Here is a 20,711-nt window from a genome sequence, read left to right on the forward strand (position 1 = left end):
GCGCCCTCATGGCTTTACAAAGTTTTACACTGGCTATGATGTGCAGTCTGTTACATAAGAGCTTTGTCACTGTTAAATAATAACAAGAATTGATTTTTCGAAAACTCGCAAATTTATTAATAATTTGGTCGTCAGTAGCAAGTCCAATCTCCTGCATTGTCAATTATGGCGTGGCACTGTCAGGGCATACTTTCCACTAGTTTTTCTGCGTATTCTACTGAAAAAGACCTCCAAATATTCCGAATTTGCCGAGAAAGATGATATAAATTACATGCTTTGCGTCTGCGAAGCTGCATTTTCATCAAAGCTCACACATTTTCTATGGGATTTGCATCCAATGACTGAGATGGCCAATCTAAAGTGAAAACTACGTTGTCCTCTTGAAGGATCCACCTTTCAATTATCTTGACATACAATTGCTTAGCAGATAGTAACAAAGCCTTTTGATATATTTTATTCATTTTTTCGGCATTTGAATTCTCTGTAAACAAGAACAAAGTACAAAAACCTTTGTTTGAGAAGCACCCCCAAACATAGACCTTGACGGGTGGTTAAAGTTCGTTGGAACATCCTACTGGTGGAGGTTGTCCAGGCGTGTTTGATGCTCAGAAATGCCCAGAAAGAGGATTCATCAGAAAAAATTAAGTTGCTCCAATCGCGGTCGAAGTTTTCATTCACCATTTCCACTCGTTTTTCAACGTGTTTTGCACTTAACATTGGTTTTTCCAAAGTACTGCGATATTTCAGTTTATTGGTAAGCAAGTGCCTGCGAATCGTTCCGTTAGATATGTCAACACCTTTTGCTTTCAATTTCACAGCTTCACGTAAAGTCAAAGTTGGATCTTTTGAGAACAACGCGAGAATCTTTTTTTCGTCTGCGATCAGGAATATCATCAACGTTACCACCTTTTTATAGCGATTTATCAACTTGCTACCGAACTGCTTCGGTTTCCCATATTTTTCATGCAAACATAGAAAAATTGCCTCAAAGCGAGAGGCGTAAACAGCACTCATTTCGAAAAACTACTCAATTGGAGACTAAATTTGACAGACAGCCGACTTTTTACAAAAAGCATGAAGGATTGAGGTGCCCTCTATGTCATAGAAAAAGAAACAGGACTCTCTGATTTTTTATTTATACGGTTAACAGTGACCACGCTCTTATGTAACAGACTGTAATATTCAGATATAAACAGATGGAATGTTGGGATGTGAAATTCTAGACACTTTTCCATCGCCTGTCTAAGGGTAAAGATCTGATCTTTTATCGACCGTATGTATCATACTGTTGATACAAGAAGAGATGCCAGAAGACTGGCGTAAAGTTATTATATGTATGATACATACGGTCGATAAAAGATCAGATCTTTACCCTTAGACAGGCGATGGAAAAGTGTCTAGAATTTCACATCCCAACATTCCATCTGTTTATATCTTTAATAATAACTTTACGCCAGTCTTCTGGCATCTCTTCTTGTATCAACACTTCATATATAACTTGGGTGTACGTTATACACATGCTATTGGTGAAATTCAGAGTGATTTATGCCCCAGAATTATAAAAAGCTGGATATTTAGATTGATAATGGCATTCATATTTCTTCTAATCGGATACAAAATTTCGATAATATTTCCCGCTAACTTTGTTGTTAAATTTGAATATATAAAAATCTCTTAAGGAAAAGCCCTATAGTTGACCATGTTAAGTAGAAAAGCCAATGACATGATTGAATTACTTCTGACACTTTAACTTGTTCTTATTGTTTGTCAAAAGTGTGTTTTTTTATCGACAAAACAAAAACAATCATTTTAATCTTAAACTTTTTTCAGTTCCAAACAACTCTACGAAATCATCTATAACCGTGTAAATACCGACTTACTAATGTGGGAGCCAAGTTCTCCGAGTTTTATTAGGAAAGCCAAACCACCACCAGCCCCAACGATAGAACAAAGTCTCCTTAATATCGGAATGATGGATTCAATGTATGTGCCATCTACATCACCCCTTCATCCCTATGACACCTATGACAACGATGCTATTCCAACTCCAAAGCATTACTCATCGTCTGAGGATGATTGTGGCGGTGGTGGTGGTGTCGGCGGTGGCGGTGGCGGTGGCTGTGACCATGATAGTGGTGGACCTTCAGACAACGAATCGGACAGTATATATTACTCGACATATGAAAAGAAACGTAGCAAACGTAGTCTTGCCACTCAAGCGGCCATGAAAACCAGTGGCTGTTCGTTTGAGTTGTCGGTTGGCAAAGGTGTGCTGTCGCTGTTTCCTCCGGTACGTGATGCCGAGAATCGGGTCTTACCAAATCAACTAGGTGAATTTAGAATTGCGGTCGAGGACTTTTGTATATTCTCTGTGAGTAGATTTAATGGCAATGACAATATGGCATATCTGTGTTTGCATACGAAGGATCTTCAAATGTTCCATTGTGGTAAGTGTTTATTTTTTGAATGTACACAAAAAAGTTACACACAGTTTTCTTTGTCTTTTTATTTGAATTACAGGTCTTATCCCAACAAGAGACAGTGAGCCAGGATTACCTGAATTCAAGTGTATTCCCCATCACATGCAATCAACGTTCTACTCCTCGCCGGCAAATCTAACAAAAAGTGACAATGAAGGTAACGTGAATCGTGAAATGCTTTCGTTAGCCATCGAAATTAAAAAAGTTCCCGATCAATCCTTGAAGGTAATTAATTACTTGCGTCTCAATCATACAAACAATAATCATTGACAATGATTTTTCCAGCGTTTGAAGATAACTACGGGAATTCAAAAGGCGACTTTGAGACACAACCCAGCTCTGTCGCAGCACACTTGGTTGAATCAGTTGATTGACTTTCTGGATGTTATTGTAAGAAAATTGATGCTTCTTCTATTAAATTGATCCTTATTCATTTCTAATTTTGTTTGGCGTCTTTTCAAGGATTATCCAATTGAAGGATACAAACCCTACGGAATCGTTACTGAGATCCAGGTTCATTTATGGGATTGTGCCATTGACTATCGGTTTGTTTGATTTTTTTAAACCACATTTTCGGATTTGTTTTTTTAATTGAATTTATTTTGTTCAGCCCCAAGAACTTCCCATTCCGCAGTGTTATAGAAATCGGATCCTTTATGATGAGTAGCAATATTGTATCATCTGTTCCTGGTTGCACATTGCGTTTTATTGCCGAGGAGTGTATCCTTTCATTGGCTCCTTATGTGAGTTTGAATTGAGTTGAAATTTGGTAACAGTAATTAATGTTGAACCTTTGCAGGAACCTAAATCGAGCAAATCGGAGAATAAAGTCACTGCTTTGCCATCATCTAATCTAGTCCCCGTTATAGATATTGGTCTGTTGGATATTTCGTTGCGTTTGAATGAGAAGGCATCGGAACGTAGTCCGAAACTGGATCTTCGGACATCCATACAAGATGTCCACATACGAAGTTGCTTTGATTCTGGCCGGGCTTTGGCTACTCTCATCGCCTATGTGGCCAGTGATGGAGATCTGCTGAATGTCGGCGATGATGACGAGAGTATGACTTCGTCAATGGAATCGTCGGTTTACAGTGATGCTAGTTTATTCTCGATGAAGGACCGAAAGAGCTCAATCCCGGAAATATCCGCTCGCCAGCAGGAAAGGGTTAATCTGATGATGGCCGAGGCAGTGCAAGAGACTGTTTCATCGAGAGCAGCTTTGGATGAGGATGCCGAACACAGATTCGATCGAGGAGTTGAAGTTTTCTTCTTCCCCGACGAAAGCAATCAGGGGGCTTTGGAAAAGAATTCTGCTTCTACTAGTAGTCCTGGTGTTGATAAGAAACTTGATGTGCCAGTGTCTTCATCGAGTGGAGAGCAAATTAAAGTTTCTCCAGTTCCGGGACTTTCGCGTACGAATAGCAGCTCCGATGAATGGGCGTATCAAGCCATTCGACACAGTGGCAGCAGTAATGAGCTGCAAGATTTGCTGAATTTCGAAACGTCTGTGATGAAGAATTCGTATATCAACCAAGAAGATGACGATGACGCTGTTGAGGCGTTGCCCCAAGTCCGAGAGGAGCTCGGCGATGTTAAGCAAACCGAAAAGATTCCCCCTGTCATGAAGAGCAGCATGGGTTTGGATGATGATTTTTGTGTCATAGCCGATGAGGAGAAATCGTATTTGGTAAGTTCTTCTCTTGGAATAATAAGAAAAAGGTCTTTAATTCAAAACTTTTGACTTGTAGTCTCAATGTGGCATCCGAGATCTGGTTATATCTGAAGATCCGTTGCGAATGGTGGACAATCATTTTAAGTTGCCAGCTGGAAAACCCGACCTCCTTCAGGCTCCCGAGAATTTCCCAATGGCCGAGTATCGATATACATTATGTGAGATGACGCTAACGTGGCATTTGTATGGCGGTCATGATTTTCCCCTCCAATCCACCGAAGTGTCATCAACAACAGAGGCGAAGGACAAGGAAAAAATGTAAGTTCATCTTAATTTTTATCGGTTCATAGTTTTATATATTTGTATGTGCAGCCGTCCAGAACCACAACCATCCATGTCCGATGCCTTTAAACATGGTGTTTCGTACTCCAAGGTCACCGAAAGCATCCAATACGGCAAGAAACCAAAAGAGAAACTAAGTTGGCGAACAATCGGTGGAACGAATCGAAATCACGAGACATTGGTGGAAATTCAACTGTCGAAAGTTCGTTGTTCGCATGAAGTTTATCCCACACAAACTACCCAAGCATCACGTCAGGTCCTTGTTATAAGTGAACTTGAAGTTCGAGACCGTTTGCAAACTTCCGAGATCAATAAATTCCTGTATCATCCGAGTGCCAAGCATCTGCCAAACAAAAGTTCTCAACACATGATTGTTATCAAGGCCCTGCATGTGAGGCCTCATCCTAGTACGAGCATATCAGAGGAGTGTTCCCTGCGAATATCATTGCTGCCGTTGCGACTTAATATTGACCAAGATACGCTGCTTTTTATAGCGCAGTTTTTTAATGATTTAAGTTCGTCCGGCGATGTTGGAAGTGATGGGGAGGTTTCATCTACATCGAGACGGCAATCATCCCTGCAGCCACCGGTAATGATGGTCGATGACTTGCCAGAAGCCGTGCAAGATTATCAGGCACGTAAAATGGTCTCAACGAATTTGGATTTGTTGATGGAAGGAGAAGAAAAATCTCACCGAAAGGAACTGCCAACAGCTGCTGCTGCTGCGGGTTCAACGGCGAATGCTGCAGAAACAGGGGGCAAAAAAGCTCCGATTTACTTCCGTGAGGTGATCTTCAGTCCGGAGGTAAATATTCGATTGGATTATCATGGCAGGCGTATTGAACTGTCTAGAGGACCAATAGTTGGATTTTTAATGGGTCTGGGGCAGTTGCAATGTTCAGAAATTAAATTGAAGAAAATTATCTACAAGTAAGTTGTACTTTAGCAGACATTTATTAATGAGGTTCGTTTGACTTACTAGTTTTACCTTATTGTATTCTAGACATGGTTTGCTGGGAATTGATAAACTTATAGCACATCTATGTAAAGAATGGCTCCAGGACATCAAAAAGAACCAAGTTCCTGCGATTTTAAGTGGCGTTGGGCCAACATACGCATTCGTTCAGCTTTGTAAGAATCTTTGAGTCTATTTTTGGTTTAAATGATTTACTTATGGTTCTTGGTTTTATTTTACTGTTGTTTAGTCCAAGGAGTTTATGATCTCTTCTGGCTGCCATTCGAGCAATATCAAAAGGATGGTCGTTTTGTACGGGGACTGCAATTGGGAGCACAAAGTTTCACAGCAAGAACAGCACTCGCTGCCTTAGAAATTACCTCTAGGGTTATACAATTATTACAGGTATTTGTTTTAATGATAAACAAGTTGTATTTTAGGTTAATATTGGTGTTTTTGTTTCTAGTTCACTGCTGAAACAGCTTACGATATGGTTTCACCAGGTCCGTCAGTACGGAGTATTCGACATAATCGTAAAGGTAAACGTAGGAGGCCCCATCGCCCGCAAGATATTCGCGAAGGAGTAGTCAATGCATATCAAATTGTCAGAGATGTAAGTTCTAATACCTTTTCTTCTTTTTCTCAATCTTAGCCTTTTACTTACCTGGAATCAAATTTGTTCTTTTAGGGAATAAATGACACAGCAAATGCTCTAATTGAAACGGCAGTCCTAGAGCATGATCAAAAAGGATACACCGGCGCCGTCGGTGGTATAATTCGACAAATACCACAGCTTGTGGTGCAACCTGCAGTCCTCGCCACGCAAGCCACAACAAACATTTTGGGCGGTGTTAAAAGTTCTCTGGTGCCCGATGCTAAGCTCGAGGCACGCCAAAAATGGAAAGAGGACAGTGATTAGCAGAGGCTTCCATCACATCGTTCTCCACACGCTCTCATCCACCAATTTTGGATTTTGAATATTTTCAGTTATTCACCCAAAACCCAACTGAAAATTTTAATTTTTATTTTAAATTTAAGACAAAGCACTCATTATTATTATTATTTCTTTTGTATGCGCTGTAGTTTTAAGTTGTGCTTGATGTGTTTAAGTTAATATTAATATAGTCTCTAATCTTCTTTTCTATAAACTTCTTTTTTGTTTTTCTTTTAAACTATATCCGCTTTCAAAAAAACACAAATCGAAATCACTGACATCAAAAAAAGAAACAATTAAAACAAAAATATCCAAATATATTGGAAACAAAATTCTAAAACAAAATCAATATAGTTTTATTTTATAAGGAACAAAATTATTGAAAAAAAACATGTAAATAAATTGAAAATGATAATCTTAAAAACAAAAAACAAACAAGGTTGGTTATAAAAATGAGAATAATATTGAAAATGTTAATTATCAAATTTTTGTCTTTGGAATACTTTTATTTTTCTCTTTGACAAATGTGGTCATGTGAACTAAAGTGTGTTAAAAATAAATATATACACTTATACATAAAAACATACATACAATACACACATATATTTATATTTTTTGAATAGAAAATATTCAAGGAAACATAATAAATTAATGTATATGCCTTCTTTTAATAAAATTATTTTTATCAAATTTACGAAAAAATAAAAATAATAATAAAAACAAATAAACAAATAAATGTTGATACCTACAAACAAACAAATAAAACAAATTAAATAAAAATCATAATTATGACAAATTTAAGCAAAATTCTTGTAAAATATGATTGTGTTTTATTTTTAGGTGACACGTTCTTCTTTTAGGTGAATCGGGAGTAACTCAGTTGTTTAAGAAAGGTATACTTTTCTTCCATAGTTTAGAAATTTTTTGAGCATGTGTCTTTCGATAATTGTATTAAAGCCATATTCTGCTAAGCGTTCACGCTATCCGTCGGATTGTCCTAAAATTGGTAAAAACTTCGTTATGAAACGTGGCGCTACATTCCTTTGTTGTTAATTGGGGCTTCACCCAATGAAAATCAAATGCCTCATTTCCTTTCTGAATGCGATGAAATGGCTCATATTATTATCTTTTTATATTTTTATTTTTCACTACATAACTGAAACGAGTTTATGGTACCAAAACGGTGCTTTCCATCTCTACCTACCTACCTAAATCCTCAATCAACAAACTTCTCCATCTAGCTCTTTCACGTGCTAAACGCGTTCAGTTGCACAATCCAAGTTGGTTGAGGTCGCTTTTCACTTATGCGCGCCACCTGATCCACGGTCTTCCTCTACTACGGTGTTCTGCGGGCGGCCACCTGATCCACGGTCTTCCTCTACTACGGTGTTCTGCGGGCGTGGATTCAAATATTTTTAGGGACGGAGCATTGATTTCCATGCGCTCTACGTGACCTAGCCATTTCAGTCGTTGGAGTTTTATTCTTGTGGCTAAGTCTACGTCGCTGTATAGTCCGTGCACCTTATATGCTTACGGGAACGTAGATCACGCGGAAAACTTTTGTCTCATCCGATTTTGCCATAATCCATACCGTATAGCAGGACGGGGATGATGAGAGTCTTATAAAGCTCGAGAGAGGGCTTTATTACTCAATTGCTTTCTTAGCCCAAAGAAACAATAGTAATTTTTCGTTTGATCTCAGGGCTGTGGTTATTTTCTGTGTTCATAGCGGAGCTAAGGTAGACAAAGTCGTTAATTAGCTCAAAATTAAGTGTGTCGATGGTTATATTTTGACCGAGACATCCGTCGGTGTTATATTTCCTTTCTTGATGACAGAATGTACCTCTTTCGTTTTGCCCTCTTTTACCGTCTCACCGCCTCTGCCCCAATACTCACACAGTCCACATTGACATCCCTTACAGCGGAATTCGGTTCGTCATCGCCGTTTTATAATTTGGAGAAGTGGTCTTTCCATATTCTCAACAAAGACTGCGGTTCTACTACGATGTTCCCCTGATCGTCTTTACAGGCTTCGGTTCATGGCTGGTACCCTTAGAAAGTTTTTTTTACCTTTTGATACGAAACTCATTTCTATTGTGACATCCCTCTATCTCCTCGATCGCACGCTTCTCATGCTCTCTTTTTTTCCATCTAAGAAGCCGGTGTTCCTCTCTCCTCTTCTGCTCGTAGAGCTCGCGATCAGCTCTGGTCCTCCTGTGCAGCGCCGTTTTGAATGCCTGGGGCCCTACTATGTAACTCGATTCTACTTTTGATTCTATTAGAAAATCATTTGCGATTCTACTCAAAAACGCTCTATATAAAGATATAAATCCCCGGTAGACATCTTGGTTTGCCTACAAGCTAAACCGGAAATCAGCCTCATAAACTTTTTCATAGTGTGCGTGTAATTTCTCCTCCAATTTATTAAATTTCCCCAAAAAACTCAGTAAGTGTGTCTATGTATGCGTGAAAACACGTCAATTTTTTCTCGTTGAATTCGTTCACATCACAAATACAACAATGTAAACAAATGGGTTTTGAAGGGTGATACGTACGAAGGATTTATATCTTTACTAGAGTGTTTTTGATTCTACTTTTAAGTGGCACTACCTATGAAAGTAGAATCGAATGCCAGTAATGCCAAGGAATTGCTAGAAAAATTGCGATTTTCGAACGAGGCTCGAATTTATTTGACATTACATGAACAAAAATAAAAAGAGAAAAACTAATAACTCAAAGCGCGAAATTTATTTCAACATAGTTTTTTATTTGTTAATTAAATATGGATAGTGTAGGAATTTGGTTTGATGAGGAGTCAAATGAAAATGAGGAAAGAGTTCAACAAATACAAAGGAGATGGATACGAGATAATTCCAATATATTGGAGCTCAGCGACAAGAGGTTGTGCCATTGAAGTTATTTCAAAAGTTTTTTTTTAATACATTTTGTTATGTTTACTTACAGCTTTGTTCAAAATTACCGCCTGTCTAAGGATGCATTTACATTCATATTAAATAGCATTTCCACAGAACTAAATATTTCCAGAAGACAAACTTCTGTGCCGAATATAATCAAATTATCGGCAACATTGAAATTTTTGGCGACAGGCGGATATCAAAACCAAATCGGTGGAGATAGATTTGCGGGACTAGCACAACAAACAATGTCGAAAATAATGAGTGAAGTTTTATCTGTTATAGAAAAGGTTGTTTGTCCGAAGTTTGATTTTCAAGTAATGCATTTTGTCGCTTTTTTGGTGTAATTCTTTGTCTTGGTATATTTTCTTTTTCAGCCCTCTGAGTATTCAGACTTGTTTCAAAGTTTCAAATTCTTCATCAGCATTTTCAATGCCCACCACGGATGCTCCTACACTTTCTGTATAGTCTTCGAGCTGGCTATTTGAATTTGTTTCATGTGCAACACCGAAGCATAGAGACCTTTGCATCCCATCAACTGCTTGATTTAAATCTACCAACTCAATTACTTTCTCTTCTAAAGCATTCAAAGAATAATATTTAGGTGGACCACTTCCAGTTGCGGATATATTTATTCTGTTTTTTCGTAACTTAGCTTTCGTATGAACTTTAAAATCAGCCCAAACCTAAAAAGGTACATAGCTTTAAAAAAAGTGGTCAATGGTGGAACTTAGTTTACCTTTTTCCAACCGACAACATCACGCTGCGGAGGACCTTCAGCATTCAAATTTGCAGATAAATTTAGCCACAACTGTTTGGACTTTTGTCTTGCCTCGGGAGATTTTAAATATCCTTTAGCCAAATCTGAATGGCTAGTCATGAATTGCACCATTAGTTCAAATTGTGATGTCTTCGTGTTCGGATTTTTTGATGATTCCCTATACAAAACACATGCACATACAATAATAATGAAATAAAATCAATAAATTATTAATTTTCAATTTATATTTACTTACATTTTGAAAAATAATACTTTCGCACAGTTCTTTTCGCCAACACATTTGATGACGGATAATTTTGTGAGGTTTTGCTACAATTTGGCGTCTACTTACGAGTTCGGTAGTTCCCCGTTTATGCGAAAGTGCGTAAAAAGTACTTGGCACTACTAGAACTGTTCGATTTTCGCACATTGTAGCGTTCTATAAGAATTACAGAGTACCAAATTTGCGAATTCGCACATTTTCTTTGTAGAATCGAGTTACAGAGTTGGGCCCCTGTTGTTTCGCTGTATTCGCGATTGTAGCCGTCTAACGTCGAAACATCTCACAGTACTTCCTTGTTTTGGATTGCACCGGATATCCGTAGTCGTAACGAGGTAGTGGTCCAAGTCAATGTTGGCCCCTCGGAAAGTTCGGACATCCTGTATGCTGGAGAAGTTTCGTGCGTCGATCGCAATGTGGTCAATCTGACTGAAGACTTTAAGCCTAAATCTAGTTCCAACAACAAATCCACACCTTAATAGACGATGTCTTTGTTCTCGGTATAGCAGTCGCCGTAGTATACATCGCAGTCTTTTAGTTTGCGTTTAACCGGTCCATCCCATCGAACTTCTTGGATGGCGGTAATATCTGCCTTGCAGCAGTTTAGGTCTTCCGCTAATTGTTAGGCTGCAAGTGGTATGTTAACGGACCTAACATTCCATTATAGATCCGAAGTTCGTTGTTTGGGTTGTCAACAGTAAATCCTAACTAAGGTATTTTTTACGTGGTCAGGAAGTTATCCCGACGGCACAGCCAGGTACGAAAAATCCGAATGCTGATTTGTCATTCCATAAGTACTAGATTTTTTATCGGCATTAAAAATCATAGAGGAAATATATAATATATTTCCTCTATATTAGAAATAAGAGTACCTACAAAATATTCGTTTTTGAAAATATTTGCTTTCGAAACTCATTACAGAGAAGGGCCCCTGGTCTAAAACCAGACACGATGTAAGCGTTGTTAAGTTGACTGATTCCTCTATAGTTGATGCAGTTAAGAGGGTGTCCTTTTTTCAGTCGGGCAAACAATATCAGTATTATTATTAATGTACAATTCATTATTATTATTAATACATATTTATTAAGCTTGGGTTCTGAAGGATTTTAGGTATGGAATTGTTTATAAATTAATGTCTTAAGAGGAAAGGCGATATTTGAAAAAATGTAGTGGACAATTTGTTTTTAATTTTTGTATTTGGTTAGATTTCTTGTTTTTTTGATGCCGTTGTCCATAATAGAGGAATGGAAGGGACCTACAATTTTAGGTTGAATCCGAACGACAACCATACACGATCATTGGCCGTATGAGGGCCATGTACCAAATTACCTTCACTCTGGGGTCAAGCCGACTGCTAAAAAACAGCCGTTTCGTCAGAGTGAAGGCTCCTCTGGCCCTGGTCAGAGCAGCATTTATATGTCTGTCGAAATATAAATACTGACCTAACCAGATACCGAGGTACTTCTCTACACTTTTGCTTGCTAATGGCTGCCCGTGAAGATCAACGATGACCATCTTGCCCCAGTTCTTGCACGTATCCCTAGTGGCCCTAGCCAACGGAGTCCGGAACAGAATTGTCTCTGACTTCTGGACATTTATTTTCAGTTTCCAGTCGTCGCAATATCGCTGAATCTGAAAGAGAATTCTAATAACCTCAACCTTTCGGGCCGTTCTGTACGCAATTAGATCGTCAGCGTACGCAATTGCCTTTCTAAGACTACCTATCAGATCGCTGGTATAAAAGCAGAAGAGAATCGACGAATTTACCGCTCCCTGTTGAAGACCATTTTTAATTGTGAATGTTGTGGTAGAAGTTACATTGGCAATTTTGACAACAAACTTTCTACCGTTAAGCATATCATAAAGTATATACAACAATGGCTTGTTTATGCTAAGCCTGCTCAGTTTTAGGTAAAGACCCTCTAACCATACGGTGTCAAAGGCCTTTTCCAAATCAACCAGAACAGCACCTGGGCATTGTTGTTTTGATTTATTCCATTGAATATCAGAAACGAGTTTAGACGCAGCATGAATTGTGTCATGACCCGCCTTCAACCCGAACTGTTTATGCGGAATTATTTTGTTGTCCGCAGCCCACTTAGTCAGAGCCCTATTAATACTTTTTTCGAAAACTTTGCTGGATGAAAAATTGAAGAGGATGAACCACAGCGGTCGTCCAATGCACTGGATAATATGGATTATTCAGTGCATTGTTGAAGAGTGTGGTGTAAATGTCGATTGCCTCCATCGGTAAACGTCTTAGTACAACGTTGGATATACCATCTACACCTGCTGACTTTTTGTTTTTTATTGAGTTGAAGCTCAACCTTCTTCACTAACAAGGGACTTGGTTCCGTTTGCTCGGCAATTATAGCATTTTCCAAGGAATCGTCATTGAACCGCATGAAACCGCGGTTCTCAGATCGACATTGTGTCATATCATTGCGAAGGTAAAAGTGATTAAGTAGGGCTCTGTTTTCCAGGTCTTGGTTGGGGCGAATGCTAACATTTACCTTGTACACTTGCTGGAAAGCAGCTACCAACGCCTCCACTTTTTCGTGTAGATCTATTATGTAAAAGTCATCGTCAAAGATGGCTTCTTCTGGATCTGTTTGCGCTGTCCTGAGTACGTCGCTGGTCTCTTCAGTTCTTTGGAGTTTCAAACATGGAAGGTCATTATCTTTCTTTTTTCTAAATTTCTTGTTGATTTTAGGGAACCTACTAGGTTCGCTGGAATTAACTGACTGGATCTTACGGTCCCAGTACTTGTTAATTGATAACCTATAGTTCTCCTTGATCAACAGATTGACATTTTTTATTGACGACTTCAGTGCCCTAACCTAAAAGTCATGTGGTTCTTTAACAAGTTTTTGAGTCTTGTCAGTAAGCCACTCTTGTGCCTTTGCAGTGCGTCAATAGTCGCGTTTCTGTAAGCGTCCATTTGGTCCCATTCTTTGTATTTTTGTGTTGTCCATTCCATCGTTCGTTTTATTGTTTCGTCCATCTGTTGTAAATGTTGGTCAATTTTTGTATTTGTCAGGTTTCTGTTGTTTGGTGGGGCTTTGTCACTCGAACGAAGTTCTCTCACTAAGGCGTTGGTGAAACGAGTCCAGCGCATCTTACAGTCCAACGCACCATCATGATACAGGTACTTCCAGACAACAGTACTCGCACATAGGAATGGTTGAGAGTTGTAAGTCACTAGGCCCTGGTTCCCAACGGACTGTTGCGCCACCAAATTTAATTTTAGTCCATAATAGAGTTTTGTATGTCTCTTCGTTCTTCGGCCTGCTTCAACTATTACGATTTTTGCTGGAGTTTTTGGAAAGACCTTAAGGGGGTATTCTGGTCTAGAAATTAAAAAAAACGATTTTTTTTTCTTTTCATATTTTCATAGTTTAATTATTTAAGAATATGTCTACGAGAGGATTTTCCCAAATTCAAATTATTTTCGGAGAAATAAGTATTTTGCTGAGCAGCCATCCAAATCGGTTGGGCTGCAACTAATAGAACAAAAGACATAATGGGGTACTTTAAACGCGTTTTTCTCAGAACTGTCTTTTTGAATCTGATACCCACGATTTCTCAGGTTCTGCCGAACCGATTTACTTGAAATTTTAAGAGATTCTTCTTTAGGGACTTGTCTACGTCCGGAACTACGGCCATCCCCAAATTTTCATTTTTAATATTTTTAACAAATCGAAGAATGTTCAAAAAAATGGTAAATTTTTTATATTTTTCTTTAGACAGCCGCCATTTTGTAAAAAGAAATGTTTGTAACTTTTCCGTAGTTCCAGACATTGCGACATTATTGTAGATTAATAATCTTTTTTAGTTTTTGATTTCAGATTTCTAGGAGAGTTAAAATCGTGGGTATGGTCACGCACCAAATTTTTGAGACGCACCACTCCATGAACTGATAACTAACGGAATTTTGATTTTTTTTTTACTTTTTTATTTTTTTTTGTATGCTTCTAATGTGAATAAATAATGTATAAAAAAATGTATGGTAAAATTGTTGCTTGCTTTTTTCTACAGCACTTCAAAAATTACCTAAAATTCATGTCTCTAGACCAGAATACCCCCTTAATGCTTTTTTTAGCTGCTGTGTGGTAAAACCACAATTTGGACAGTGACCCTATGTACCCAACCTATAATCAATTTTACTAGAACAAGAACACTATATTAATTCATGCAGCTAGGCATTCCTTCAGTTCTAAAGAATGTTCTTTCCAATAATATTGACAGTTCAATATCATTCCTAAAATACTAGTACTAAAATTGAATTTTGTTTCTTGTAACTTGAAATTTAAAGTTAAGTTGAGGATCGTTTTTCTTCACTTGCGTAGCTTTCAACAAAGGGCTTAGAATTTAAAAGTTTCTTTGTTTAAATAAGACCAATTTAACTGCCAAATAAGAGGTGATTTTAACATAAGTTTTTTGGAAATTAAAGACGTCGTCCAAGTATTTGACTCATTCGAATTTTACAAGTTTTTGTTGATGGGTTCGAGCTGTAGCTGTAAGATTATTTGGATAATAATATATCGACTCTTTTCAAAATTTAAGATATAGGCTTTAAAGCAATTTTTTTTTTTTTTTTTTATAATAAGCGAACAATATATTATTATGTAGACACAGTGTGAGCTCTAAAAAAGGGAGAGAGGGGTTGAAAGGAGATGTCGGTGCACATTGGTTTTGAATTCTTGAATGTTGCAATAGCTTGGAAAGACAGAGTATGGCAAGGCATTCCACATTCGCATAGTACGGCTAAAGAACGAATCTATGTACTTGACAGTACGACCAAAGTTGTGCTCGAGGGTATATTGATGAGCATTCCTAGAAGCGCAAGTATTACGGTTGAACTGTTTAAGGGGAGGAATGCAGCTATCTATTTCTCTAGAGCATACACCATTTAAATAAAGGTAAAAGAGGGTGAGACAAGAAATATTTCGACGATGTTCAAGTTATGTAAATGATCTTATGGTGGTAATATCACCAATCAATCTTAATGCTCTACGTTCAATACTATCCAATAGGCTTAAGTAAGTTGCAGGAGCACCAGCCCAGATGTGGGAGTTATACTCAAGCTTAGGACGTATATAAGTCTTGTAAATAACAGCCAGATCAGAGGAGGAGAAAAACTTATTACATTCCCTTAGAAAACCCAAAATGTTGCGACATTTTTGGCGACATCGCGTATGTGATCGTTCCACAAAAGGTGGTTGATGATACACTTACCAAGAAAATCGAGATGTTCAGTTTCCTCAATGCAAGTGCCATTTATGGATAATGGCAGGGGGGGTATATTTCGCTTTAACGATACAAGACAGCATTGCGTTTTCGAAGCATTAAATTATACGCGGTTTCTTATTCCCCATTGTACAATGCTGTTTAGGTCGGAATTTAATGAGCTTATCATATTTTGTCGTTGCAGTTCCACATCCGAAGAAGAGGGGTGTGAATCTGAAAACGAATATGAAAAGCTAAGAGTACTATCGTCAGCGAAACAATGTATTGGATTAGATGTTGCAGACAGGAGATCATTAATAAAAATGAGAAAGAGTGTTGGAGATAGAACAGAGCCCTGGGGCACACCAGCATTTATTTTGTGGTTTTCAGACTTGAATCCATCCAATACAACTTGTATTGAACGATTCGAAAGGTAATTACTAATCCAATGAAGGAGGGGTTCATGAAAATCGAAAGCACGCATATTCGATAAGATAGCCTGATGCCCAACCCTATCAAATGCTTTTCAAATATCTAGTGCAATAACCTTTCTTTTTCCAAAACTATGTAAAGATTTGTTCCACTGTGCGGTGAGATGAACCATGAGATCACCAGTGGACCTATTGCTACGAAAGCCATACTGTCGGTCATTAAGAAGCTTCCGTTCTTCAACATATTTCTTGAGCTATTAATTAATCAGCGTTTCCATGACCTTGGAAAGAAGGGACGTAAGTGCAATCGGTCGATAATTAGGCGGTGAGGAACATTCTCCTTTTTTGGGAATATGCTGGACAAATGCGATTTTCCATCCGCTCGGAACGAGAACTGAGGTGTAGGACAGATGAAAAAGCTTACGCAGTGGTTTTGCCAGCGATGAAGAACACCTCTTCAGAACAATAGGTGGGATACCATCCGGATCAGCAGATTTATGTATGTTAAGATCTTTTAGGACTCTCGGGATATTGCAGAATTTTTGCCGTTATTTTTGGCCATGTAAAAATTTGGTCCGTCGAATATGGGCGTTGCAGGCCTTCCTGGCTTGCTTGAACTTATTCCGGTTTTCCTCAGTTGGATTGGCTTTAAAACAACGAAAACTTACCTTCTTGACCCCAATAACCTCTTCACAGTTCGCATCGAACCATGCGTTTTCCTTAGGTCTGATGCTTTTAACTCTATTCGGGATAATAATCTTATTCCAACTTGTGATCATATCAGCGCTGGCGTCAACGTCACTATTGAGGAAGCATAGTGACCAGTTAAAGATCCTGAAGTAATTATTGAGACCGTCCCAGTTGGCATTCTCGTATTGCCAAACGGTTTTCTTAGAAGCTCTTTCTTTAACTGAACAGTTTATCACGAGAAATTTGCTGATGTGACACAATGGTCAGATGTGCCTAGATGTGCAGGGTCAGAGGTAAGAAACAAGTCAAGAGTGTTTTCTGCTCGACCTTCCACGCCCGATATTCGAGTGGGCTCGTTGACCAGCTGAGTTAGGTGGTTTAACTCAGCGAAGATCTCAGCACACACTCCTTCTGGTGTTGACTGGCCTGAATGTTGAAGCCATGAAGAATTGTGTACATTGAAATCGCCCGGAAAAACGATTTCAATGCGAGGATAGGACGAAACAATTCTTTGGATGGAATCAGACAAAGCATCAAATTCACGAGAAGTTGACACTATATCTAGATTGGGACTTCGATAAAGGATGCAATAGTGAATGATTTGCTTATTCACGGAAAATTTAAACCACATAAAATTGAAAAGAATTGGTGCAGAGACCATATTGTGGCAAAAACTGATAAGCTACATCATTCCTAATGTATATGGCGAGACTATGGTGGGAAAAGAATAATGGCACCAAGTTATACCCTTGAATAAAGAATTCAGTGGGATCGGAATCCTCACCCACTTGGGTTTCACTTAGTGCCAATACAGCTGGCCTGTTTAAAGCAGTATGGCAGTACACAGAAAGAAAATTCGATCTAAGCCCACGAATATTACAATAATCTACCCTGAAATTTCCAGCCATTGCAAATAAAAGAAACACAAAAACCAAAACAGACGAAGACTATAAAAAAAAATATTACTGGGTTGAACCACAGAATGCTATTCGATACACGCCACTACCAGTGTTATGCCTTAGTAGTGGCAAGAAACGAATCCGGCCCTGTTAATGCAAAACAGTAAAATTTTTGCTGTCAACAATCAGCTATCAACGATGACATAGTCTGTGTATCAATTGCATTAGTTACTAAACACAATGCAATTTGATACACATGCGAAGCCATGCGACTGTACGGGAAAAGGGGAAAGTGAAGGATGGTACTCACTGTGCTCTGTTGAGTTGTCTTATCATCATATGTATTAATTTTTCTTGGTTGTTTGTTGTTTTAGTTTTATTGTATAATTGATTTGGTGTGGCGTGATTTATTGTTTTTTTATTTTAGTTGTTTTCAACAACTAAATTTTTTAATGTTTTTTTTAATAATTTAACTGATAACTTTTTTAACAAAACAGAAACACCTACAAACCTTTAAGACAAATCGACAGACGGGACAGGAAGATGTCAGTGTGGGTCGCATCCCAGCCTCTTTTTTTATTTAAGTTTAAAAATATTTATATTATGAAGTTATTTAGAGTTTAATAATATACGTTTTACATTTCAATTTCTTAAAAAACTAACCCATTTTCGATATATTTAAAAAATTTGCTTGACATTTTTTAAAATTTAATTACATATTATTGGAACAATGTACAAAAATTTTAAATGAAAATTTATCACGAATTGGTAGCCAGTTCCCACGTCGTTGAGGAACTTTGATTAAAAATAAGAATAATTTCAAGTACTTATTTTTTAAGTTGAAAAATCTGGTAAATTTGCTTTAGATTTAATTGTTTCTAACAATTTTCCAACTGATGCTGATAACACATTTTCCAGTAGTTATCTTCATATGCAGGTTTTAATCGAATTAAATGAAACGAATTAAAGAACAAACAAATAAAACAAACTAATATTTTTACTCATTACTTTAAAAAATATATCTACAAAATTTGTATAATAAATTTTCTATCATAATGCACTTGGGAATACACATTTTTTTGTTTATTTGAGAATTTTTTTCGTGAAGCCACTTACCAATCGCAACCATTTTTGAGTGCGAGTAATGAGTAACCTACAACTGAAAGGCTTAATTGAGAAAGCATTTTTATTATTACTGCAAGTTACAATACTCCTGGAAAAATCTTGAAATTGGCACAGGCAGGGACTTCATCCAGACGTCACGGATACTATTAGTTTGTTATTATTTAAGATAAAACTACAGTCTCGCAAAAAAAAAGAGACTTCGTTAAAACTGGTCCAAAGTTGTGAAACCGATGATGGATGAAAACTTCCATATAATGGATTTAAGTTTTCAGAAACTTCAAGTTTAGGGACAACTTGACTTCATATTAAGGAAAGTTGACTTAATTGGAAGTCAATTTGTTGGCAGCTGGTCTTTCCTTCAAGTCCTTACTCCTAGGAATATATATATATATTTTATTTGTAGCCAAATTTTGTGTTTACATTTTTCATACTTAAACCTATATTGCACAATTTACAGAGATTGGTATATATGCTACCTTACTACTGCCAAGTATATATTTTGTAATCAACTTTATAAAGCTTAAATTCGAGATTTGAAGGAAAAGCTACTGTTAAAAACCTTCATTAAACAAAATAAATAAAAAAAAAACATAAAGGCGTAGATGTGTTGAGAGAAGGGGTGGTTTCAACACGAAGGGATACAATACCCAGTTCAAAACAGCTTTTACAAAAGAAATATAATTTATGTAGGTACATAATCTTATACATATCAGTCTTTATTACGAATAAATAAACAGTATTATTATTAATAGAATAATAAATAAATAAATGAATAAATAAATAGATAAATAAATGTATGAATAAATACAAAATTAAATAATTAAATAAATAAATAAATGATTAAATAAATAAATGAATAAATAAATAAATAAATAAATAAATAAAATAATAAATAAATAAATAAATAAATAAATAAATAAATAAATAAATATATAAATGAATAAATAAATAGATATATAAAAAATGAAAATATTAAATAGATCAGAATAAAATAAACAGATGAATATTTAAACATATAATAATATTTGAAAAAAAAAAAAAAAAAAAAAAAACTTGAAATGAATAATTTAATAGATAAATAAGTTACATACAAAATAACGTTGATATACAAAATAGATACTATACAATTTGAAAAATAAATAAATAGATAAATAATAAATAATTGTATAATAATTAATAACAAAAAAAAACATTTATCAGTCTTCAATAAATAAATTAAATAAATTTGCCTATAATACACATTTAATCATTCTTAACAAAAATAACGTTTTATAACAAAGTTTAAGAAGCTAGATTTGAGACAAGGGAATTGTCGGAAGATAAACAAGAATTTATATATTTTTCACTTAATTTTGAAATTCTCATGGAGACCATTTCTATGTTGGCTAAGGCGTGCAATTCGATTGTTGAAAAGCACCATGGAACATTTAGCATCATTTTCAGGAGTTTGTTCTGACAAATTTGAAGTCTTCGTATGTGACTTTTTGCACAATTTCCCCAAGCAGGTGATCCATAGAACATAATCGCTTGAAAAATTGCTTTGTAGATCAGTATTTTGTTGTCACTACTCAACTTTGATTTTCTGTTTATAAATGGGTACAGTATTTTGATTGTTAGGTTCATTTTTTTAATAACTTCTTGTATGTGTGTACTAAACGTTAATCTCTTATCCAAATAAACCCCTAAATATTTAGCGCTTGACTTCCAATCTGTTTCATAACCGTTAAGAATAAGATTGTTACTTGGTAAGAAACAGGGTTTTCTTTTTCGAGAGAAAAAGACCGCCTGAGTCTTAGCAGCATTTATCTTTATTTTCCAGTCACTAAAGTAATCTTGTATTATAAACAGTGCAGATTGCAAGTTAGTTTCAATAGTGGAACCAATTGAATCTGAAGAATAAATACATGTGTCGTCAGCAAAGATGGCTGTTTCACAATTTTGAAGTCTTGGAAAGTCAGACGTAAACACGTTGTAGAGAATTGGACCAAGTACAGAT

At 36.7% G+C, this 20,711-nt stretch overlaps 3 protein-coding genes across 4 annotated transcripts in view; 2 read left to right on the forward strand and 1 right to left on the reverse strand.

Moving 5' to 3' along the window:
* Window positions 1-6,731, forward strand: part of LOC129943094 (autophagy-related protein 2 homolog B) — a 76,250-nt gene extending 69,519 nt beyond the window's left edge. For both annotated transcript variants that reach the window (XM_056052319.1, XM_056052320.1), the window contains exons 7-18: window positions 1,831-2,447; window positions 2,521-2,705; window positions 2,766-2,870; window positions 2,943-3,025; window positions 3,091-3,223; window positions 3,280-4,170; window positions 4,232-4,473; window positions 4,528-5,427; window positions 5,501-5,628; window positions 5,703-5,857; window positions 5,919-6,065; window positions 6,141-6,731. In XM_056052319.1, coding sequence (XP_055908294.1) covers window positions 1,831-2,447; window positions 2,521-2,705; window positions 2,766-2,870; window positions 2,943-3,025; window positions 3,091-3,223; window positions 3,280-4,170; window positions 4,232-4,473; window positions 4,528-5,427; window positions 5,501-5,628; window positions 5,703-5,857; window positions 5,919-6,065; window positions 6,141-6,371 — 3,817 coding nt within the window. In that variant the 3' untranslated portion in view covers window positions 6,372-6,731. The remainder of the gene's footprint in view (window positions 1-1,830; window positions 2,448-2,520; window positions 2,706-2,765; window positions 2,871-2,942; window positions 3,026-3,090; window positions 3,224-3,279; window positions 4,171-4,231; window positions 4,474-4,527; window positions 5,428-5,500; window positions 5,629-5,702; window positions 5,858-5,918; window positions 6,066-6,140) is intronic.
* A 2,250-nt stretch (window positions 6,732-8,981) lies between these two features.
* On the forward strand, window positions 8,982-9,648 carry LOC129941166 (uncharacterized). The gene is made up of 2 exons (XM_056049738.1): window positions 8,982-9,287; window positions 9,351-9,648. Exons 1-2 carry the CDS (start codon window positions 9,169-9,171, stop codon window positions 9,646-9,648), a joined length of 417 nt encoding a protein of 138 aa, XP_055905713.1. The 5' UTR covers window positions 8,982-9,168.
* Window positions 9,649-9,690: 42 nt separating this feature from the next.
* LOC129941178 (uncharacterized) lies at window positions 9,691-10,572 on the reverse strand. The gene is made up of 3 exons (XM_056049748.1): window positions 10,318-10,572; window positions 10,041-10,239; window positions 9,691-9,987 (listed from the first exon to the last, which is right to left on the reverse strand). Coding segments are annotated over exons 1-3 (498 nt in total). The 5' UTR covers window positions 10,320-10,572.
* Window positions 10,573-20,711: the final 10,139 nt, after the last annotated feature.

The sequence above is a fragment of the Eupeodes corollae genome, chromosome 1 (genome assembly GCF_945859685.1).
Source record: "Eupeodes corollae chromosome 1, idEupCoro1.1, whole genome shotgun sequence".
NCBI classification, from domain to species: Eukaryota; Metazoa; Arthropoda; class Insecta; order Diptera; family Syrphidae; genus Eupeodes; species Eupeodes corollae.

Bases quoted from the DNA above. Each gene is read 5' to 3' on its own strand.
- LOC129941166 (XM_056049738.1), top strand. From the start codon at position 9,169: ATGGATAGTGTAGGAATTTGGTTTGATGAGGAGTCAAATGAAAATGAG. The intron at 9,288-9,350 runs GTTGTGCCATTG...GTTTACTTACAG, and splicing joins TTGGAGCTCAGCGACAAGAG to CTTTGTTCAAAATTACCGCC.
- LOC129941178 (XM_056049748.1), bottom strand. The intron at 9,988-10,040 runs GTAAACTAAGTT...GTACCTTTTTAG, and splicing joins ATGTTGTCGGTTGGAAAAAG to GTTTGGGCTGATTTTAAAGT.